The 25,135-nt window shown below is 40.0% G+C and overlaps 1 protein-coding gene across 1 annotated transcript; it reads right to left on the bottom strand.

The window, feature by feature from the left end:
* Positions 1-1,816: 1,816 nt before the first annotated feature.
* On the bottom strand, positions 1,817-23,567 carry wnt2 (wingless-type MMTV integration site family member 2). Its single transcript, XM_067999537.1, has 5 exons — positions 23,485-23,567; positions 20,646-20,866; positions 18,928-19,205; positions 17,189-17,453; positions 1,817-2,107 (listed from the first exon to the last, which is right to left on the bottom strand). The coding sequence occupies exons 1-5, from the start codon at positions 23,565-23,567 to the stop codon at positions 1,878-1,880; spliced, it is 1,077 nt and encodes a 358-aa protein (XP_067855638.1). The 3' UTR covers positions 1,817-1,877.
* Between the last annotated feature and the right edge of the window lie 1,568 nt (positions 23,568-25,135).

Genomic DNA, 25,135 nt, shown 5'->3' with positions numbered 1-25,135 from the left:
TTCAGCAAAGCCCATCAGTTTGATTTGACTGTATTGGGAATCAACTGTTGCCTGAGAAAATATTATATATAAGTTATTGTCCCTATTAACCATGTCCCCAATAACTGGCATCAACTGCATTGTAAAGATGACAAAATCATAAAGAACCTTTTCATTTATAGTAGTTTTTGAAAATATGTTTTAAACTGAAGTGCAGAACAGTCTTTGCATTCATCAAAGATAATTTTTCTTCCAAATAGAACTCCTAATTTCCTGTATTAAATTTAGACATTACAGGGAATGGTTTAAATTTAGTGATTTCCTGAGTGTGTTTGTGGGTTTTACATTCACATACATTAAATAAAGGTTTCACCCATTGGAGTGGTCTTATGGGGAACAACTGCTCCCACAATGTTAATATTGGGGGTGCATTAATGTGAGATGATTACCTTTGCCTTGTTCAGGGTAGCCTTGTTGCTAGAGGCTTGTGGCTTGCTTGTCCGTGTTTGCCATTAAATCACCAGATTCAAATTTCCTGAACTGTAAGCATCACAGCTTGCAATCAGAGCCTTAGCGAGTGACTGTTTTAATTGTCAAATTAATTACATAACTTGTGCCTTATGTTTACGCTGTGATCACAATTTGCGATATTATTAAAATATTTTCTCCCTTTCCTGGCGGCAGGGATTTGAGCTGGAGTATGGTTCCATGGACATTGGCAGGCCCCCAGTACCTGAACTAATGGCCCTTCTTCATGTGTGAGCTGAGACAGTGAACAGCCCAACTGTGCACGCATACTTTCCAGCAGAAGTCACTGGATAGCAATCGGAGCAGGAACCCTAGATGATTTTTTCCTCTCCCTATACCAGGAACATTGAGGCCAATTAATGTGTCCCCACCATTGCCCTGGCAAAAATCAACAGATTGGTCTGTATGGCTCAGTGCCATTAATATATTTATCCAGTGAGCCACTGGGAGACCTCATGATTGGAACTTTAACATAAAAACAAGATCTACCTGAAACAAAATGTTGAGTGAGCACCAAGATCGCGACACTTTGAAAACAAAACTGACTGAAATCCACATCTTTATCTTGACAGAACGATGCAGATGAGTTGTAAATGTCTCCAGATGTGAAAGAGGTCCAACTGGAATCTGACCATACAACCTGTGGCAACAGAACATTTAAAATAAATTGGTCACCAGGCCACCTGGACTGCAAAGAAGCTGCTGCATGATATGTGGAGCTTAGTTTGTTACCTGAATTTTTCCTGAACTGATGCAGAGAATTGACAAAAATAAAACTATAATTTACCCAGTCGAGTAAATGGTTATTTAAGGCCAGATTTGTGGAAAGCAGATCATGGCAGAGAACAAAGGCAAACTAATTGTTCTAAAATAGGGCCGCAATACCTTGTGGATGATGTCCAAATCATATACATGAATTGAGATACTCGCCATCAAAATTTTTAAAAATCAGCACTTTTTAATTCGAAAAAATTTTCATTTATAATTTCTAAAGCAGTAGCAATTTGCTGGTTTCAAAATCTTTTGACTTTACACCCTAACTATGGTTTATCAAAATTTAATAGTGAAGCGCGACTGTTTATCAGTTACCAAGAACAATATACTGCATTTCTAGTAAGGAAAAGGTTGCAGCTTATTTAGTTTTCTCTTCATGATAGCCTTGGTCCAATGACTATCAGACAAGTACCCTGTTTGTGCAGAAAAAGATGTTAATCTTCAGTATATAATTTAGGATATTAAGAAAAGTAGACACTGCTATAGAGTCAGAGGATATAATCAAGAATGGAGATAGATTTGTTTTGTCAATAATGGAAAAAACAGGTAAGAGAGTTGTCTGTCCCATGGTGAATGTCTGAGCTTCCCCTTGCCATTCATGTCTGATCTAGCCAATCAGCATTCTTAGGAGCCTTGCACGTATGCACATCTGTCAGTTCGTGACATTCCTTACAGCGGACCACACAGCACCAGTGAAATTTACATTCACATTTCGTCACTCGCATGACACGGGATGTGTCATAGCCCCGTCCGCAGCACATCACTTCGCATCCGTCCATCCCTCGAGAGGTCCTGTTACACACTCTGCCTGCTGTACCCAAAGAACCTGGCAAATAAGGGATAAATATCACAGTTCTTTACAAGACTGAAAACAGGTAACTGATAGTTGACACAAAAATCACCCTTTAACATTTAAGAATAAGTTCCCTTTAACATTTAAGAATAAGTTCTCACACAAGAAGAACCTGTAGTGTGTTTAAGAATGCTGAACTATATGAACCATGCTAAAGATTATATTTCCACTGTTTCTGAGTCCAGTTTTCAGTATCTGATTAGCATGCAGCTGTCTGACATATGATAGCACACAAGGATATCAAACTGTGGCCTGCCATTCTATTTGACTGTGAATGATTAATGAGGCAATTTATCTCCACTTTTCATTGTAATGTTAAAGCTGTCAGGCGATCCATTATCAAAACTGAACATTTACTAAGCTTGTTATAAAGCAAAATGGTATCTTCCCTGGTGGAAAACAATGTGTGATTTGACTGTGAAGGAAAGTAAAGGCATTGACTTAGTGAGAAAGAAAGCATAGAAAACATCTTGGCCAGAATCTGCCTCACCCATCACCCATCTGGCCATTCTTCATGCAGGAACGTAGACAGTGAGTCACAATAAGCTAATTCACCATTAAATGCATCACAGCTAAGTCCAATCTTTTTTCTCACCCAATAACCGGGCTACATGAGCTTTCCAGCAGTGGTCACTGGCTAGTGATCGGGAGTAGCAGCTCTCCCTGGCCGAATTGGAGTGCCTCAACTGCTGCTGGGCTGAGATCAGCAAATGCAAGACAGACACAGAACTTTCCTGGCTTGTAAGGCCATGCATTTACTGCTAACTGGGGAAGCCCCATTAACTAACAGCACTGTGGGAGAACCTTCATCACACTGACTGCAGCGGTTCAAGGCGGCGGCTCACCACCACCTTCTCAAGGGCAATTAGAGATGGGCAATAAATGCTGGCCTTGCCAGCGACGTCCACATCCTATGAATGAATAAAAAAAACTGGTTTAAAATTCCAGCCATGTTGCAATAGAGCGCAAACAAGTTACTTATTTAAATTTATATATGAGAATAATATTAAGTATTTGCCACTTCACTCATAAATCTGTAGAATTGCCATTTAATTACAATTTTGTATTTCACGTTCAAGATAATATTACCTGCTTAGCGGTGCATTTTCTAACGGCAGATACTGGGCCAGATAGTGCTAATATTATAACAGAACAAGTAAACATACATTACTACTTTCATTTCACGATGAATCCATAATTCACAACTATGGCATCCTGATAAGTTTTTGAAGATTTTCTTATAAAAGCTTCATGGACATTACCATGTAAAATCTCTGACAGTGGGCTAATTCTCAAGTTTTTCAATGTTATTTTATTTTTTTGATGTCAACTGTTAATTACAAGAGCAGTGTTGAGTTGTTGACTTATATTCACTGGTAACTGGAAAGGGACTGTTCATATATATTCAACTGGAACCTTCATATTGAAATTTGACTGTAAACACCTCTTTGGGCTGATTTTCAACCCATAAGGTAAATATGTCTGTGTTGAAATATTTCCATAATCTTTTTAACACCTATTTTGTACCTCTGTACGTTTCTCTTTATTTCTCAGCCTTTTTGATAGCCTGCTGCTATCTCAAACTTGGCAGGCACTTTGGATATAATAATTTGGCTCCACTGTGAGAAGAAAGAGTTAACTCCAAGGTTACTCCTACCTACAGCACTTCTGGATGCTGTCATGGATTACTCTAATGTGATGTGCCATCAGTCAACAGAAAAATGATCTATGAAAATAGGACTTTTGAAGAGCATTGCTTCCTGTGCTTCCAAATACACACATTAGCTCAATGCAATCTAGTCACAGTGGCACTGTGTACATAGGAACAGGAGTAGGCCATTCAGCCCCTTGTGCCTGCTCTGCCATTTGATAAGATCATGGCTGATCTGTGATCTAACTCCATATACCTGCCTTTGGCCCATATCCCTTAATACCTTTGGTTGCCAAAAAGCTATCTATCTCAGATTTAAATTTAGCAATTGAGCTAGTATCAATTGCCGTTTGCGGAAGAGAGTTCCAAACTTCTACAACCCTTTGTGTGTGGAAATGTTTTCTAATCTCACTCCTGAAAGGTCTGGCTCTAATTTTTAGACTGTGCCCCCTACTCCTAAAATCCCCAACCAGCGGAAATAGTTTCTCTCTATCCACCCTATCTGTTCCCCTTAATATCTTATAAACTTCGATCAGATCACCCCTTAACCTTCGAAACTCTAGAGAATACAACCCCAATTTGTGTAATCTCTCCTCGTAACTTAACCCTTGAAGTCTGGGTATCATTCTGGTAAACCTACGCTGCACTCCCTCCAAGGCCAATATGTCCTTCCGAAGGTGCGGTGCCCAGAACTGCTCACAGTACTCCAGGTGCGATCTAACCAGGGTTTTGTATAACTGCAGCATAACTTCTGCCCCCTTGTACTCTAGTCCTCTAGTATAAAGGCCAACATTCTATTTGCCGCCTTGATTATTTTCTGCATCTGTTCATGACACTTCCATGATCTATGTACCTGAACCCATAAGTCCCTTTGGACATCCACTGTTTTTAACTTTTTACCATTTAGAAAGTACCCTGTTCTATCCTTTTTTGATCCAAAGTGGATGACCTCACATTGAATTCCATTTGCCACAGTTTTGCCCATTCACCTAATCTATCAATATCCCTTTGTAATTTTATGTTTTCATCTACACTGCTTACAATGCCACCAATCTTTGTGTCATCGGCAAACTTAGATATGAGACTTTCAATGCCTTCATCTAAGTCGTTAATAAATATTGTGAATAATTGGGGCCCCAAGACAGATCCCTGCGGGACTCCACTAGTCACATCCTGCCAATGTGAGTACCTTCCCATTATCCCTACTCTCTGTCGCCTTTCGCTCAGCCAACTTCCTAACCAAGTCCGTACTTTTCCCTCGATTCCATGGGCTTCTATCTTAGCTAACAGTCTCTTATGTGGGACGTTATCAAATGCCTTCTGGAAGTCCATATAAATAACATCCATTGACATCCCCTGTCCACTACTTTAGTCACCTCTTCAAAAAATTCAATCAGGTTTGTCAGGCATGACCTACCTTTCACAAATCCATGCTGGCTCTCTCTGATTAACTGAAAATTCTCGAGGTGTTCAGTCACCCTATCCTTAATTATAGACTCCAGCATTTTCCCCACAACAGATGTTAGGCTAACTGGCCTATAATTCCCCGGTTTCCCTCTCCTTTCTTAAAAAGCGGAGTGACATGTGCAATTTTCCAATCCAGAGGGACAGTTCCTGAATCTAGAGAACTTTGAAAGTAGCTCACCTACTTCCTTTAAAACCCTGGGATGGAAACCATCTGGTCCTGGGGATTTGTCACTCTTTCGTGCTATTATTTTCTTCATTACTGTTGCTTTACTTATGTTAATTTTATCGAGTCCATATCCCTGATAATATAAGTTTTCTTGGGATTTCCGGTATGCTATCCTCTTTTTCGACTGTAAATACTGATGCAAAGTAATTGTTCAACATGTCTGCCATTTCCCCATTGTCAATGACAATATCTCCACTTTCAGTTTTTAAGGGGCCAACACTGCTCCTGACCACCCTCTTTTTCCTAATGTAACTATAAAAGTTCTTCGTATTGGTTTTGATATCCCTTGCGAGTTTCTTTTCATACTCTCTTTTTGTAGCTCTTACTATCTGTTTTGTGACCCTTTGTTGATCTTTGTATCTTTCCCATTCACCAGGATCTGTGCCATTTTTTGTCTTTTTGTATGCCCTTTCCTTATTTCTTATACTGTCCCTTACCTCTTTAGTTGTCCATGGCTGTTTTTTTTGGCAAGTAGAGTTCTTGCCCCTCAGGGGTATAAACCGATTCTGTATCACGTTAAATGTTTCTTTCAACATTTCCCACTGATCATCAGTCGTTTTACCCATGAACAGATTTGCCCAGTTTACTGTGGACAGTCTCTGTCTCATCCCATTGAAGTCGGCCTTGCCCAAGTCTATAATCTTAGCAGCTGATTCACTTTTTTCCCTTTCAAACACTACATTGAACTCGATCATGTTATGATCACTATTGGATAGATGTTCACACACAGTTAAGCCGTTAACTAAATCTGGTTCATTACTCATTACTAAATCTAGTATGGCTTGCCCCCTTGTTGCCTTTAGGACATACTGCTGCAGAAAACTATCCCGGACACACTCAAGAAATTCACTACCTTTCTGACAGTTGCTAGTCTGCTTTTCCCAATCTATGTGAAGGTTAAAGTCCCCCATTAAGATCACCATGCCTTTCTTACACGCTTGTCTAATCTCTGCATTTATACAATCTAGCACTTCAGAGCTGCTGCCACGATAGTCTTAGATCCTTTCCTATTTCTCAATTCAACCCATAAGGTCTCTGTTGGCTGCTTACCTCTCATTATATCCCCCTTTATCATTGAAGTGATTTCATCTCTAATCATTAAGGCTACTCCTCCCCCTCTTCCATTTTCCCTATCTTTGTTTTTGGGGCACTCTGGAGGCATAAAAGTAAATGGCACAAGTGATATTAAACACTTTAAAATGCATGGAGTTCTAAGCACAGAAAATCAGATTCTCCTTATTTTAGACTCATATTACATACAAGCAACAACGGAAAAGAATTTACCACACGAAGATAGAATGTGTAAGAGAACAATGAAATTAGAAACTGATTTCAGAAAAGGATTACATTACTGTTTCCACAGTGTATTTTCACCAGAACCACAGCTTAAAGGTGAGTTATTATCAATGTCCATTTTGCAAAACAACTGAAGTGTTGCTCATTTCAGAAAATTTGCACTTTCTACTATAAAAAAGAAAAATGTTAAACATATTTTGACTTATCTTGCAAGACTCCATCAGTGATATGACTTAATACCACCAGAAGCAAAATGTCTATTGGGATTCATGTATTGATAGAAGCAGAGATGTGTTTGTGTAGGGTACCTTGAAATGATCAACGCAAACTTATAAAGCATCATAATGTGGAAGCCTGAAGCCCTTGACAAGGACCCATGGATGTTCTGAGTAGAGAAGTTTGCAGGAAGTTGCCTCCGGAGAAACCTCTAGTGGAACGCACACTATTTCTAGGGCAACTATTAAGATGTTAAGTCTTTTAAAGAAAAGTTTTGCCTCTATGAGAAGAGAAGTTCAACAATACATTGAAAATGGTATTCATGCAGCTGAATTGAGACAGAGAAAGAGGATTGGTATCAAGCTGGATAAAGTACATGATGGCCATAAATGGCTGAACTCAACATTATTAGAGTTATGATTGCCTGTTTCTTCAACAAATATCCATCCCAATGTGATGTACACTATTCTTGGTTGGTTCTTGTTTGTTCTGAACAGATGCAGCATCATTTTAACAGCTAACAAATGAAAACAATCAGTATGACACCAAGTCTCATTGTGGCTTGCCAGCATTGGAAGACAGAAGAGTACGAATAAAAAAAGCTATACAGCTCAAATGCAATAATTCAAGTTTCAACCATCTTGAACAGAAAAAAACTATAAATGCTTGGGCCTAGAGTAAATAAACTAAGGAAGCTGTAGATTGTGGAATCTTTATGGCTGAGTGAGTACTGGCTTCCCACAGAAATCTTACCAAGCCAAACCAGAGGTAAATGTTGAAGCTTTATGAATAAGACAGGAAAATGAACCAAGGACACCCTCTCTGGGACTTGAATGCTGAAGCGGCTAGGGTTGATTTTGAAATAACACTGTCAAGAAACAGATTGCTGTATTAAACTAGAGCTTTAAAAAGCAAAATTACTTAGGTGAAATTACAGAAGGGAAATGGAATATATCTCTTGTTATTTTGAATAAAGCCTTTGATGCAAACAACCTCAAAAAGTTATTCCTTCATAAATCTGCCAATAACGAGTATGTTGGCAATAACTGAGAGTGCTTGGTGCCTGAGTAGCTGCAGTATCTCATCAATGGGTTTATGCTGTCATAACATGCCACAGAATTAGCAACTGTGCTATCATCATCAGACAGTTAATCATTGCTTGTAACTTCAGACCACAGAATTATTATCAGACTCCAAAATAAATGAACAGCTATGTGAACTCTATAAATTTATTACTGCATCCGCTTGGGATGTTCATAAAATAAAAAGATCAATAAAAAAATACAGGAAATAAGAACTTGGGCTGTGGTGGAAAGGGTTTTCTCCTTCTCTCCTGCTGTCTGTGCTGAAGACTGTTGAGAGAAAGTGCTTTCAGGAATGCACAAAATCTGACCAATGATGGACACTCCGTTGGAAATTCAGAATAATAAAAGATGAAACAAAGGCCAGGAAAAGGGTGTTACAACACTCACCAAAGTCAATTATACAGACTGAACGACAGGCCAGTTATACTACTACTTTCGTGCTGCTGCAAAGTGGTTTCAAATATGCACTGAGGTAAAACCGGTAGTATGACTGGAGAGTCAGTTTGGTGATCTTATTGCAAAATACATTATGACAAGAGGTGTAGTGCCCCAACTGCAGCCTTGCCCGGAATTAGCTACCTCAGCACCGACCAAAAGTTAAACCTGAAATCTTATAATCTGAATGGTTTAGTACTACATAATGATTTTACCATTATATGCTTTTTAAATATGTTTTAATGCTAGTGGAGAGTCAACAGGCCCACCAGTTCTGTCATAACAATACAATTTAGCTGGCATTCAGAAACTGGTGAGAGGAATTCTTCAAGCACAGATACAGTGAGCATTGTTGTCTTTAGGCAGAACACAACTTGGGAGGAAGCAGTATAATGTTGCTCTATGCGGGTACCAGCTGGGGACTGGTACCTGCAATATAACTGGCCTCTAAACGGTCATATATTGTAGATAAGATCAACATTACATTCATAAATCTTAAATGTCAAAGTCAATCGCAGTCTCTGAGGTCTGCTAAATGCCTACGTGTGTAATCTTTTTGAAAAAAGAATACAAAACCACGTTTTATCATTTGGTTATGGTGTTCTGTGGATACGGAAGAGTTAGCCCCACTAAAGGTGCAAACTGAATTGTTTTTATCTGGTAGTTGTTGGCAAACAACACAAACTGAAATGAAAGACATATTGGCCTATCTCAACATTTACTCTGTGTTGTATTGACAATTTGATGCCAGATATATGTAGGTATTAGACAGTAAACTAGTGATGTTACACCAGGGTATATTGATTCCTCTGGAATCAGTGCACCTGTACACTTTTAAGAACATAAGAAATAGGAGCAGGAGTAGGCCAATTGGCCCCTCGAGCCTGCTCCGCCATTCAATAAGATCATGGCTGATCTGATCCTAACCACAAATCTAAATTCATGTCCAATTTCCTGCCCGCTCCCCGTAACCCCTAATTCCCTTTACTTCTAGGAAACTGTCTATTTCTGTTTTAAATTTATTTAATGATGTAGCTTCCACAGCTTCCTGGGGCAGCAAATTCCACAGACCTACTACCCTCTGAGTGAAGAAGCTTCTCCTCATCTCAGTTTTGAAAGAGCAGCCCCTTATTCTAAGATTATGCCCCCTAGTTCTAGTTTCACCCATCCTTGGGAACATCCTTACCGCATCCACCTGATCAAGCCCCTTCACAATCTTATATGTTTCAATAAGATCGCCTCTCATTCTTCTGAACTCCAATGAGTAGAGTCCCAATCTACTCAACCTCTCCTCATATGTCCGCCCCCTCATCCCCGGGATTAACCGAGTGAACCTTCTTTGTACTGCCTCGAGAGCAAGTATGTCTTTTCTTAAGTATGGAGACCAAAACCGTATGCAGTATTCCAGGTGCGGTCTCACCAATACCTTATATAACTGCAGCAATACCTCCCTGTTTTTATATTCTATTCCCTTAGCAATAAAAGCCAACATTCCGTTGGCCTTCTTGATCACCTGCTGCACCTGCATACTAACTTTTTGATCTTCTTGCACTAGGACCCCCAGATCCCTTTGTACTGCAGTACTTTCCAGTTTCTCGCTATTAAGATAATAACTTGCTCTCTGTTAAATGCTTGAACAGCAGAAACCAGCGTGCTATAACAATGGATTTGATTCAGTTGGGACATTCTGCTAATTCACTATTATCTGCAAACTTCTAATTCCACAATACCAAGTTCTTCTTAAATCTTACCTTAATAACAAATGGTTTGCTAGTATAACAGTTAACCCATAAGGTATTTGTCACTTTATTGTCCTGCAGGGTGTATGGAGTTCCAGATTACTCAACAAAGGATGCTCAGTCGATGTAAAGGATGCTAATAGTAGCTCAAGCAGCTGAGTGCTTGACTCTCAGCCCAAACGTTGCAAGTTTGAGTTCCAAGGAAACTGCTCACTGAAGCTCTGCTTCTTCACCTGGGTGAACTTCAGTGATTTTTTAGTTGGGTCATTAGAGAGAGCACCATGTGCTAGTGTAATGTTGGGACGGAGATAGAAAACTTGACATCTTTTCACATAGCCAGCCTGAATCATTCTTCCTACCAGTTGTTAGCAGTAGTGAAACTGGGATGCCCTGCTGGCTGCCGAAAGATGAGAAAAGGGAACACGAGTGGAGAAAATAAAACAAAATGAACACTTTCTTCACAGAAAGTGATAAGAATCTAATGCCAGTGGCAATTGAGATTTAAAGAATCTCAAGTTCAGAAGTCAGTGCAAAGCAGTTTTAGGTTTGCATCAACGCTAAACTTGTGCGGTAGAAATTGGGTGTTAAGGCCTGAACTGACTTGAAAATGAAGTACAGAGAGTCTCCCAGGGATTGTCACTCTGCTTCATTCAGTGTCAGGTCAGGCCTCGACTCTGGAATCAGACTGCAGTTATATCATATCTTCAGCATCAATGAGTAGTAAAAATTGCTTCACATAGACGTTATATTTGCAGTAAGAATGCACCCTTACAGGGAGAATCATTGATAAATTACAGTAGGCTGGATCTCCATAGGAGGTTTCCCACCTTGGGCAGAACCAGAAATTGCCTGGAATGCCTTCCTTGAGCCTCATGTTAACTACCTACCGTCGTGCTCAGAAGTCATGGAAAGTCCAAATGTCTGCCAGTGGTATTTTTCAGCCTCCAGCAGACATAATCTCCAGTAGCTGCAGACAGCACAATTAACTTTCCTGAGGTGGGACAATGTATGCTTATTGGAGTGAGTTATCTTCCGGTGAAGGGTTCTATAACTTGTTCACCCTCTCTTTTCTTGCAGTGTAGAAGTAAATGATTATCTGGGGTGGGGAGAAACATTGGAATGTTCAGTACTGAAGTTGACCAATTTCTTAAAGCTAATACAGTATATTATGGGATGTTACTGAACACACTCTGCACCAATTAGACAGCCTCTCTTCTTTAATATCTTTCTACCATCAGTGCTCAGAAATCATGGAAAATCAGATGTTTTCTGGTGCTTCTATCATCAGGTATGATCCTGAATTATTGTTGGTAACATGGCGCCTAGCTATTACTAACAGGAAATTTTTTCTCATTCTTGGGACAGAAGGGAGAAAGCCTTGAACTGCATGGCCCAGAATTTGCATTGGCGGTCTAAAAACAGCACCCTCTGTTAGTTAGACTTGCCCTTGCCATTTAATTTGAATGCCATCGTACAGGGAACCCCCAGCTTCTGTCGTGACACTACAGACTTCCTACAAAAACTCAGTACCCACGGACCAGTTGAACCAGGAACACTTCTCACCACGATGGACGTCTCGGCACTATACACCAGTATCCCCCACAATGACGGCATCGCTGCGACAGCATCAATACTCAACACCAACAACAGCCAATCTCCGGAAGCCATCCTACAACTCATCCGCTTCATCCTGGATCACAATGTCTTCACCTTCGATAACCAGTTCTTTACCCAAACACACGGAACAGCCATGGGGACCAAATTCGCACCCCAATACGCCAACATTTTCATGCACAAGTTCGAGCAGGACTTCTTCACTGCACAAGACCTCCAACCAACACTATACACCAGATACATCGACGACATTTTCTTTCTATGGACCCACGGCAAGGAATCACTAAAGAGACTACACGATAACATCAACAAGTTCCATCCCACCATCAAGCTCACCATGGACTACTCCTCAGAATCAGTTTCTTTCTTGGACACACGAATCTCCATCAAAGACGGGCACCTCAGCACCTCACTCTACCGCAAGCCCATGGACAACCTCACGATGCTCCACTTTTCCAGCTTCCACCCTAACCACGTCAAAGAGGCCATCCCCTATGGACAGGCCCTGCGAATACACAGGGTCTGCTCAGACGAGGAGGAACGCGATGGACACCTACAGACGCTGAAAGACGCCCTAGTAAGAACGGGATATGACGCTCGACTCATCGATCGACAGTTCCGACGGGCCACAGCAAAAAATCGCATAGACCTCCTCAGGAGACTAACACGGGACGCAACCAACAGAGTACCCTTTGTCGTCCAGTACTTCCCCGGAGCGGAGAAACTACGCCATGTTCTCCGCAGCCTTCAACATGTCATCAATGAGGACAAACACCTCGCTATGGCCATCCCCACACCTCCACTACTCGCCTTTAAACAGCCACCCAACCTCAAACAGACCATCGTTCGCAGCAAACTACCTAGCTTTCAAGAGAACAGCGTCCACGACGCCACACAACCCTGCCACGGTAACCTCTGCAAGACATGCCAGATCATCGACACAGATACCACCATCACACGAGATGACACCACCCACCAGGTGCATGGTTCATACTCCTGTGACTCGGCCAACGTTGTCTACCTCATACGTTGCAGGAAAGGATGCCCCAGAGCATGGTACATTGGCGAGACCATGCAGACGCTGCGACAACGGATGAACGGACACCGCGCAACAATCGCCAAACAGGAGGGTTCCCTCCCAGTCGGGGAACACTTCAGCAGTCATGGACATTCATCCACCGACCTTCGGGTAAGCGTACTCCAAGGCGGCCTTCGAGACACACGACAACGCAAAATCGTCGAGCAGAAATTGATAGCCAAGTTCCGCACCCATGAGGACGGCCTCAACCGGGATCTTGGGTTCATGTCACGCTACACGTTACCCCACCAGCGAACAAATGTTATCTGTTTTTAATATAATGGGTCATTTGCTGGCTCTCTCTGCCTTCCGGATGTTTCTGCCTCTCTCTGTGTTTTTTTTCTCTGTTTTTTTTCCCTGTTTGTTTTTTTGTTGAATGTGTATTCGGGGGTTCTGCAGGTGACACCTTTCTGTCTGAACACGGTGATTGCCTTGGCAACGGGCAGTTGCAGGGGCAGTCTGTAAACACCATGTATTGTTCAATATGTATAAATGCGTAGGCTTCAAGGAGCTCTTGAAACATTTGCCTGAGGAAGGAGAAAATCTCCGAAAGCTTGTGAATTTAAAATAAAATTGCTGGACTATAACTTGGTGTTGTAAAATTGTTTACATTTAATTTCCATGAGATTTTGCACCGGAAGTGCGAGATGGAAACGGCACGGGCATCTGGGATCTGTGTGACCAGGGCAAGCAACTGGATATCTCCTTAACCAATCAGATTGAAAGATTGTGAAATTAACAGTGCAGAGTCTGAACAAGGAAGTGTACGTTAGAATAGTGAATTCAGTGTCAAATCAGATACAGAGAGAAATAAAGAGAGGGAAAGAAAGATTGGATTAAGAGAGAGAGAAAAAAGAGACAGAAAGGAAAAGTAGAAAAAAATTAATTGAAACATTCTTTTTTAAATCTCCAACAACAATTAAAATCTGAAGGAGTGAGACGCCACACTTGTAATAGTTAATTTTCAGTGCCAGAGAGGTTGTTTGGCAGTAATTAACACTTATCACACTGTTATAAGGTTCTGTGGGGAGTTTAGTTTGTATTTACCGCACAAATACAGGAATTTCACGCCGTTCAATGTATTTGAATGGTGAGTCAGAGAATGTGATGTCATTTTCGCGAAGCTAATGGTGGAGCAGTGCATCTCGGATAGCAACGACAATAGCCTCACCATTATTTTGACAGCAAATTCTGGCCCATTGTAACCTGTGCTATACTTGATTTGGAGTGCTCAATGTTGATGTTGCAAAAGGTGGAACTGTTTGAATTTCTCAGAATTGACATTTCTCACTTTGAGTATAAGTTTCACTATGATTTAAAAAATCTGAAATTGAACGGCAGACTTTTACTATATTGCAGGAGTTCAGGTATACACCTACTTAACAATTCTTCATTGGGAAATGCAAGTATTGGTTGAAAATTTGGAGCTTTTTCATTAGAATGACGTAGATTATGGGGTGATATGATAGAAGTATTTAAAATTATGAAAGGATGGGATAGGGTAGATAGAAGCAGACTATTTCCAGCAATTGAGGGGTCTAGAATGAGTGGTCATAGATTTAAGATTAAATGCAAGAGATTTAGAGCAGACAGCATGAGAAACGTCTTTACACAGACAGTTGTAAAGCTGTGGAATTCACTTCCAGTATTAGTGTTTGAAGCAGAAACTATGTCAACATTTGGGATTAGATTGGGTAGGTGGATGAAGGAAAAGGGGGATGAAAGAATATGGGAACAGGATGGGTAAATTTAATTAGAACTATTTGCTTGGATGGAGGGTAAACATGACATGGATTGGTTGGGCAAAATGGGCTATTTCCATGTTGTAACTTCTATGTACTTCTAAGTCCATTATTTTCAACTGGATTTCACAACAACTAATGGGAGCTTTGGGTCAGGAAAGGGTTAAACCTATGATGTTCCATTTTACAATTACAATTTTCTAGACAGGTCCTGTTTTAGGTGTTACATCAGTTGAAGCTTTCATTTTATACCTACAATACATTGTTGGCAATTCTTGACAGTTCTTTGCATTTCATGGTTCGGTGTGTTGGTGTCTAGCAGATCTGACTGTGAAATTTGTCTTTGACACATTACAGTTCTGTCAGGTCAAGTAAAAGGTATAAAGGAAAGGAAAATCATCAGCAGATGTTGTGATGGAAATATTCCACAGGCATTCTTCATTTTCAACACATTTACTGCTATTTGTATGTAATGAAACTAACAGATGTCATAAAAATAGATTCAACACAAACCATTTTTCTTTAAAAAACCCATAAATGTCAACTCTTCATGAATGTTATTTTAATCTTCTTGGTATAATTTTTATACCCATATCTATGTTTGAATGAAATTATGTACTGTTTAAAAAATCTCAATATTTTTAAATCTAACCAACTGTTGTCTGTATCATTGAATAGTTACAGTTCCCATGGTATTGCAAAACACAAAGTGTATATTTTAGTGTCAGCTACCCGTGGCAACCGAGAACCTTACAGAAAAAGAAAAAGAAAGTTGTGTGAAAAACTGTTTTTAATGAAGTAATATTTTCCTGCCTTTCATAAGCTTGCAATTGCATTCTGGCACATTCGACAGGAGATTGTAATATATTCTGATGGATTACCACATGGACTTTAAAGAAAGCAAGCGTGTGCCAACAAAAAGTGTGAGTAAAACAAAAGCATGAATTTGCAAGATGTTATGCAAACATTTCCAGGGAACACCAATGTTTGCTTTAGGACTGTAAAATTAGCAGAGATGATTGAACACTGTATCTTTGCCAAGAATTATGTAGACGTAACCTAGTATTGGAAATACTGCTCCCACTGTCAAAAGACTGCCACCCACAGTTATTCAAGACAAAACAGTATTAAAATACAAACTCATTTCCTTTTTTTTCAGCAGCCACCACATTTTAAAATATTGAAAAGAAGGGATTTTGTACAGTGGAGTGATACAATGTACTTTGTTTTCACCACCTGGGACAACCTGTTGTTGCATCTGGTCAAGTTTAACCACTGCTTATGTTGTCCAATGAATAAAGCTCATAAATGAATACATGAAATGTTGTAACTGTAATTGTGCATAGCACGATTGCTGAATCCAAACTGAAATTATGGCAAAAATTCTACAAAATGATACGCTGAGATTGAAAGGACTATGCTGGTGTTATCATTTGACCTCCATTTTGTTGGTAACTCTTTCCTGTCTATCCCCACTAAAACCCCCTATATTGGCATAATATTATGGAAGTATATGCTGTTTTAAAAACAGACGCAGAGATTTCAATAACTGTTAAATGACACTGAAGAATTATATACAAGGTCTAACCAGTATAATATATAGGGTCTGTTTCCTGCCCTAATTGAATTCTTTTCCTTGAACATCATGAAACCTGACTTCCTCGCTTTCTTCTTTAAGGAAGCCAAAAGTGGCATTTACTGGAGCAAAAACACATCAGCACTGCTACCAACATATTTCTGTCTGCTACATTAAATGGAAAGTTTTGCTAAATAAGTCCAAAAAATAATTCTATAGTGAGCATGGAGATACTTTTTTATTTTTTGATAAATGCTGTACTCACAAGAGGAATATTAGTGCTAGAGAATGGAACAGTTTCTCACTATTTGTGCTTTCTGATAGCATCACTGCTCCCTGGTTAGGTATAACATGTTTGAATGCAGAGTGAAATTCCCTTTACTTTGTGTAACGGTATTCCTTGACCCTACTCTCGGAAGAACACCCTTGATGCACCAGTGTGACTTTGGCAGTTTCAGAGCAACAATGGAAATGTAATGTGAATTAGCGTTAAATTTAAGTTCATTAAAGCCAAGAGCCTGCACCTATTATCAATCCGGTTGAAATTTCCCGACTCATTTCACTCAAAAGCCCTACTACCGACAGAAGGGGAGTACTTTTATCCCACCAGTTGGAGCTGGATTTAAAGCCAAGTCCCACGGGAGAAAGGAAGTCACTCTATCTCACTGTACCAATCAGTCCCCAAGTACAGACCGCAAAACATTTAGTTCTAGTGCTTCCCATTTAAAGATAGTCTGATACTAATAGGAAACTTCTAAGAAAGGGTATGTACTGTAAAGTAAGAACAATTTTATAATTTTAATATAAATCCATATAAAGGCTCAGTCTAGGCTTAGGTCACACTGTGAGTAGCAGCAACCAGAATGGGTTTATAGTCAGTGAAATATAACACAAATCCTACACTACTGAAGGGTAGAGAGAGGAATTACCTGCTTCTCTGTCCATGACACAATAATCTGGAGAGTTCTCAAAATACACCACGTCATTCTTTGTTGGCTTTTTAAAGTTCTTATTCGCTACAGTAAAACCAGTCCCATCTTGGTTCATGATCACCTGGATAGCTCCATTGTATTTTCTCCGCAAGTAATTACCAGTTTTTTGAAAGTCCGCCATAGCAAGCCAGCAAGTTCGCAAAGTACATGATCCGCTAACTCCGTGGCATTTACATTCAAGCTTCAGGAAGCGTTTTACAGCCTGACAGGAAAATAACACGATATCCTCAGTACTCATTCAGAACAACAATATCACTGAAACATCAATTTAATGGAGACATCAGCAGCAATACTCACTTTGTAATGCTAAGTATAGAACTGGCCTTAGATGGACGCAACTACAAATTAGATGGTATAAATCTTAATTGCTGAAAACTATTCCTATTTTGTTCCTGTCGTAACTCGGGGAAAAAATAGGTGCAATGTTCTAATCCTATTTTGTGTGAATGCATGTGTGGGAATTACAGTTTTATTTACTGTTTACAAAGTGCTTAAAAGATAGTATTTTTTTCTGTCTATGTGTTTTCACTGGAATCCTGGAAATAATGTCCATGAGAAACAGGATGGTTACCACCAAGAATTGTTACTGCCGCTCTGCTGATGTTCACGGGGTTATCAGCAACATTTCTATTCGCAAAAATAAAAGATAATTTATTACAAGGAGCTGATCTCTTCTCTAACCCATGAGGTGGAGCATTAATTGATTGTTATACTTGGCGAGCCTCCTAAAAGTCAGTCACACACTCCATCCTAAGAGCTGGGAACATGCTCATTCTTCTGAACATCATAGTGTAATTTTAACACGGTATGAATTTGAAACAAAGCAGTTAATATATTGAATAAAAACAGATATTTGAAACACACAAATCTGTCAGCATCAGAAAAGAGAAACGTTGTTAACTTTTCAGGCTTAGACCCTTCATCAAAACTGACAGTCTACAATCAAAACAATGTTTCTCTTTTCAGATGCTGGTATATTTCCAGCATTTTATGCTTTTACTTCAGATTTATAATATTTAAAGTTTTTTCTCCTTTTTTATTTGTGCAGTTAATATAGAAACTACTTTCATTAAGGAGATGAATTGGACCTCAATTAAATTGGGGTAATTGGACGACGGTCCAACTTTCAATCTTCTTGAGTTTGTGGAAAATCTATGTTTGGTGCCTCTTATTGCTGAGAATGTGTTTTTCTGCCTGGCACAAAACTTTTACATTTTGCTGTCAGTGTGACAAATGAATATTAATGTACATCCTAAAGGGTACATGGACAATCATTGGCAATCTCAATCCAACAGGCCACAGTGTGGCTGGTGCAGAAATAGAAAATGAGCTTTTCTTCGGTTAGTCAAGGCACGTTATTGGGTTAAAGTAGAGGGAGCTTTACTTTTAATCCGACCTTGTTATTCATGACCCGAAGATCTTTGATATTGACTCTGGATGCCTGAAATGGGGAAAGTGTTGATAAGCACAACAATTCACCAAAATTTTAAAAACTCGTCATATCACTTCCGTGTGATGACACTGTGACATCATGATGTAAACCTCTTCTGACTTGAAAGGAAAAAGGTTTTGCAAACACTTTTATTTTTGAAGAAAGTCGCTTTCCATCCCCAAATCGCGTGTAACAAGCACACAATCCATATTTACAATAAGTTAAAGAGTAAGAATGAACTCACCTTTCTACCAGCTCGGTTATTATGCAGGTTCATCAGTGCCCTGGCATCCTTTCCTTTCTTTTCCTTGGCATCTACAAATGCTTTAGAAAAACTAATACCATAGTCAATGTTATCACTGCATCCTCCCCAGTCGAAGGTTCCTTTGTTGTCCTTGGAGGTGCCTTTTTTTTGGGGGTCACAGGAACAGGAGCTGAGTTCTCCCTGACTACAGGCTCTCGTTATGGCAAACACAACCCCAGCAGAGGAGATGGCGTAAACAAAGGCGGCTTCTCTGCTACCTGTATCAGGATAGCACAAGACAATTGGTTAAAATGTCTAATGACACAGGGCAAGCCCAAATAAACAGAAAAGACTATCACTTCCAAATTTTACCATCACTATCCCTTAAAAATTCGGACATTAAAAAAAATTACACTTAACTTCAATGGTGGGATCTTCAGCGGAACCAGGAAAATTCCAGTCTCACTGGGCTGAATGGTTTTATAGATTTTCAGCTCACACAGTGTGATACTGAAACAAACAGGATTACAGTAATAAAGGTACTTAAATGTCAGGAGTAGCTTTATTGGTGTGGTGTTGATATCATACAATGAAAATAAAAGCTAATCGTTTCAACATGAGAAAAGGAGGTAGAGATTTAAAAAAAAATGATGGCAATAGCATCGGTATAAACCGATGTTGTAATAGTCAGTAGAATTATTTTATAAATCAAGATTCAGAAAGACCTAATTGCAAAATATCAATGGGAAACTGAGTAAATTGGGTAGATGACATAAACCAGCTGTCCGGGAGTGTGTGGTTGTAAACCATTCAGACTTCTCTCATTGTTTTGAATATCTGAACCTCTCAATAGTCTTATTCACTTGTAACTCACTTCCAGCCTGACACTTTCCCACTCACATTTATTGCATATGTAATGCAGTTGAGTTTAATCTTGCACTCAAAGGAACCATACATATATAAAAATATTGCATATGTAATCCTTTAATCGAATGTTCAGATAGTTTAAAAAAAAATTGTTATCGTTAATGAAAGAATATAAAACATTCCAAGGTCAGCAATATAAATAAATAAGTATACGCAATGCATGTAAAATCACAATTTTGTACGGTAGCCGAAGATTTTAAAGATCATTCTATTATGAAAAATAGAGTTAAACACAAAACCAGTACGCATGTTTGTGCTTAATTATTATTCAAGGACCCAAATTCTCGCAAATAACTTGAGTCTGCCCTTTTCATTTAAAAACGTTCACAATTCACTGCTTCTGAGAAGGCAGTCCTCTTGTGAAGGCTTTTATTTTGTATGCACCTATACATAAGTGTACGGTAAGCATAGAAATAAGTTAGCATGTAACGCAAAAATGCATTTTGTAATCGGTACAAAAAAGAAACTACACTGCAGATTTACTAATTCATACAATCACCTAGCCACACTCTCCTGACATTACAGATTAGCAGCCCAGTGAGTGGAGTTCTATGTATGAGTCCAAGTATGTGAGCATCGAGTTCATTTGTGGCTGACCTTACTGTGACCCGGATGGATGCACAGCTAGCAGTATAACTTTGGTCTGCTAGCTCTTCATTACACTTCTCAGCTACCATTCAGTATAACTGCAGCCTATGAAGACCACCAAATAGAATAGACTGGCCATAGAAGTTGTGAAAATAAATACATTTCAGAAAATAGTTTGTCTTCAGATTCCATATTTTACCTACTTCTGAGCATGACTCTACCAAAAAGCGTGTGGTCTCTGTCCAGGGTGTTACAGTTCCAGCGGTGATGGCGGAATTGATGCTGACATTCTGTGATCCACTCTTTGGCCCCATCTCCAATTGACTGCATTGCATCGGGATGTTTGTGACAAAGTTGCCGCTGTCTGCTCACCAAGCCTGGAATATTGTCACAAATCACCCGGGATCCAAGGGCACCCATGTACCTGCCAGAATTGGTAGAAATAATCAGAGACTGTCATATTCAAAATACAAAAAAAAGAACAATAATGCTGGAGAATGAAATATTTTTACACTTTACGGCTAAAGATGATGATAAGCTATTAAATCACATGTTCTCCTCTCCTTCTTCACTCCTCCCCTTCCCTCCTTTCCCCATCTCTACTCCCCTGCTTTCCCCCTCTTCTCCCCTCCTCTCTGCTACCCTATAGGAGAAAGAATTTCTACTTATCTCTAGTCTCAAGAGACTTGGCAGTTTAGTCCCCATGTTCTCCAGGCAGGTAGATAGGACCCAATGAATTATGGGCTGTTCACCCAATGATTGGTGCTCTATTTAGATAGAACCTTAGTATCCATTGAGACCTCTTTTGGCAGTCACTACTCTGTAGATCTTATGGAATACCTCATCTAGGTGGGTCCCAAGGGTTTCAGTCCTCCATGCTTCTTATGTGGAAAGCTGTAGGTAAATTGATGGCTGCATCACAGTAGTTCTTTTACCTCAGCATTTGTCTTTGTAGTAAACCTTGAGGCACTAGTGCTCTTGAAGAACTCCACTGTAATTACACCTATGGTGTTGCTCAGTTTCATGACTACTCATTTGGGTTTTGTTCTAATCCTTCCACCTGTCAAGGCGGTTAGGTGCTTTACAATCAGTTAGTCTCAATATTGATGAGCAAAAGTATTCTGAGGTGCAGTTGAGCTTAGACCAACACATTTAAAATCAATCCAGGATTTTTATGGAAGATTTCAGAAGACTCTTTTTCAAAGCCCTCCATGGCCGCACCCCTCCCTGTCTCTGTAACCTCCTCCAGCCCTACACCCTCCTGGATCTCTGAACTCCTCAAATTCTTCCCTCTTGCGCATGGCTGATTTTAATCGCTCCACCATTGGCGTGCTGCCTACAGCTGCCTAGGCCCTAAGCTCTGGACTTCCCTCCATAAACCCCTCTGCCTCTCTCTCCTCCTTTAAGACGCTCCTTATACCCTACCTCTTGGACCAACCTTTTGGTCACCTGTCCGAATAACTTTATGTGGCTCAGTGTCAAATTTTGTTTGATAATCGCTCCTGTGAAACATCTTGGGATGTTTTACTACGTTAAAGGCGCTATATAAATGTAAGTTGTTGTTCATCCAAACCACCTGTAGGAATTTTATACAACTTGCTGAATTTTTGCTATGTCTTACACTTGCTCCCTGACATATTTTCAAATGAGGCACTTCACTCAAATATAGTTTTTAAAACAAAATCACAGCATGTTTATGTTTTATTATTAACAGTTTAAACTCGCCTAATACTAAATGTTACAGTCTGTGACTTTAACCAGTTGAACGGTTTGGAGAGGGACTCCTCCCATCTGTTCCTTTGAACGGTGCCAGATGTTTGACACTAAAAATCGTGATCCCAGTGCAGCAAAACTTGTACTCTTTAGGATTTCGGATCACGGAATATTTACTATAAGTTTTATTCTTATATACACGACCAATCTATCTGCAGGCGTTGGATTTGCATTTCATTCCGAATTTCATAAATTTATACTTAATTCGACAGATTTAAACGAAACCTTCAAGTACTGGATTTGCAGCTCGTTGGAATCGTTACAGTTCCGTTTATATTACACAGAGGAGGGCTAGCGGTTACAAACAAGTCCAAAAAAAAGCGGGACAAAGAAGTCCCGATTGTCGGAGAAATCCTGCGGCTTCCAATCCTCTGGTTCTCACTTCACGTTGTCGTAGTGAGGACAGAGGATCATTCCAATCAGGAAATGTAACAGCCTTGTATTTGCACCATTTACTTCAGTCTGGGGAATGATGCCGCTGTCTGCTTTATTAGGGGCTTTTGTACAGTGTCCAGCTCGTCAGTTCGAAATGAACAAGCAGGTCAGTTCAGAGTCTCCCGCCTGGAGTTTAATTTGAGGGTGAAACGGGTTGTGGAGTGAAGTCTGCGGAAGACATCTAACCAGTGTAACTTGTAGCCCGTCGCAATATATTCAGCAAGGTATTGTATTACTATTGCTACTACTGGTCACCGCTACACGCGAACAATATGAATCCCCCAGACCTTCAGACGTAATCCGTCTCTCCTTTGGGAGGAGAGATTATGGTGGAAAAGAATTCCTCTACATTTCTCTATTTTTGGATTGAATGCCTGTAGGCGCATGAACCTAAAGCCGCTAACACTGACATTACACAAAGCGAACCGATCTTTTCATCGCCAGGTTGGAAACGAAATAACATGTGAAAGTTTTAATTGGCTTTTATTCAAAAGTTGGAATAGATTATTGACGTTTCAAGTAAAGCGTGCCGAGATTGTAAAATAAGTTACATTACAAAAAAGTTTGCATTTTGCCCCAAAAACTACATTTAAAAAGTGTCTTCATGCTTCAGGGTGGTGGTAGGGGCTGTTTTGTTTTATGTTTATTTTTGCTTTCAGCACTGTCGAAATAGGAGAGCATTGGGGCCGCGAGGAAGGCGAGTGTGTTGCAAGTGTAAGCTGTAAAACATTAGGCTGTATGGTGCCTCCGATTATAGGTGCTTGGCACGAGCAGTATTGCGTTGCTTAGGCACTTCTTGCTATTCTTGAAACAGAAACCGATTGAGTGACTTACCACCATGACGAGTAGACTCGAGGTGCGATCCACAAGACGATCAAAGGCAGAGACAGCCAGAGCCCCCAGAGCATGGAGTTCATATTAAAACGCTTTAATCCGGATCCTGGCCAGATCGGTCATGGTGTGTAGAAGAAATTCCATTGATTCGCGCTTTCAGATCATCTATTCGCCAGTACCAATAACTGACCGGCTCTTCAAATTCTCCTCGAATCTTGGTAGAAGCTCACCAATATTGGAATCGAAACGGAACTCCTGCCACAGGACACGGCATTGCGGACGTTCCGTTATAACTTTGCCATCAGGAGCATTTCCTAAAGCTTTGCGACTGGTCCAGTTTACGGATGCTGTAATTCTATGTGCTTGCTGTTGGACGTGCTAGTGGTTCTGGTAGCAGATGTTGGCTGCCTCCAGCCCTGTGGTTATAGACGGGGTGGGGCAAGCATGTCCTGATGAAGGTTAGGGCTGAAATTATGTCAACGAACCTAGAGGCAAAACCCCAAACCAAGGGCGTCAGCAGTCCATCATCCTCATAGGAGGGACAAAGCCCGTCATCTTTCAACTGGACTGGACCGGACCATTTCCACACAACAGATCTTCCACAGTCAGTCAAAGGGCATCATATTAACCCCTTCGAACCTACCAATGAATGAGTGTTCAATACTACATTTAAGACGCTTATTCGAATACATGGGATTTAGAACAGATCTGATTTACATCCACAAAACTGCAACACATACAACACGTTACATCGGACAAGCTTCGTTAGTTAATGCTCCTGTCATGTTTTATATGGAATCGACTGTGGAATAAAAATGTCTTTGATCATAATAAATGGGCAGATTGTATGTTCGATCATACGGATTAGACACAAACAAAACAAAAAGATCACCGGGTTGTAAATAACCATCGTGTCTTCAAAGCTGATGATTAAATGTGTACATCGAATTAATGGGCGCCCGAAAGTCCCTAAATTAGTGAAAGTTACATGAATTAAAATCAACACAATAATTGAATTACTGAAAGGATAGATTTAGCGGAAGACCCAAATACGAATGATTTGTCTTCCTTTTAAATACTCATGTTATTAATACTATTGAGTTTACCTTCTTAGAGATAAAGGGGGAAGGTAATATTTTTTGTAATACAGCAACTCGGTGCATGTGGCTGCCAGATCCTTTGAACTTGCAGAATATCCTGAGGTTTTGTCGCAATCCATTAGATCAGTCTTTGATCTCGGTTTTGGGAAAATGGATAACATTTAGGTTTCTAAGAATTCAGTTCTGTAGTGCTGAAGGAAGGGAGGGAGATGTAGGTCAGTTGCCAGTGCCGATGAACAGCCTGGTCAATCAGTGTCCACTTATTCCCAATCAAACAAAACCTACATGGAAGATGCCATAATCAGTGACGTGACAGATACATTCATTACCACCCACAAACACTTCTATATTATCGTGGAACAATAGTGCATCGAGGTGGTTTTTCCAAGCCCGTTAACAACACTCGATGAAGTACAGCTCATCGGAAATATTTCTTTAATAGGACTTGTCTAAAATCCTGAACTGTTTTAGTCGGAATGCCGTCATAGATTAGCATTTGTTTGCTAGTATCGTTGCTCTCATTTCCCCTCACACAAGTTATATCACACTTT

The sequence above is a fragment of the Heptranchias perlo genome, chromosome 18 (genome assembly GCF_035084215.1).
Source record: "Heptranchias perlo isolate sHepPer1 chromosome 18, sHepPer1.hap1, whole genome shotgun sequence".
In the NCBI taxonomy this organism is placed as follows: Eukaryota; Metazoa; Chordata; class Chondrichthyes; order Hexanchiformes; family Hexanchidae; genus Heptranchias; species Heptranchias perlo.
Note: the sequence above shows the minus strand (reverse complement) of the source record. Positions and strands in the feature narration are given on the sequence as shown.

Excerpts from the sequence above, each read along its gene's own strand:
- wnt2 (XM_067999537.1), bottom strand. The coding sequence starts at position 23,567 with ATGAACTCCATGCTCTGGGGGCTCTGGCTGTCTCTGCCTTTGATCGTC. Across the intron at positions 20,867-23,484 it reads CGAGTCTACTCGTCATGGTG|GTACATGGGTGCCCTTGGAT; the intron begins GTAAGTCACTCA and ends CAATTCTGGCAG. Across the intron at positions 17,454-18,927 it reads ATAACCGAGCTGGTAGAAAG|GCTGTAAAACGCTTCCTGAA; the intron begins GTGAGTTCATTC and ends TTTTCCTGTCAG.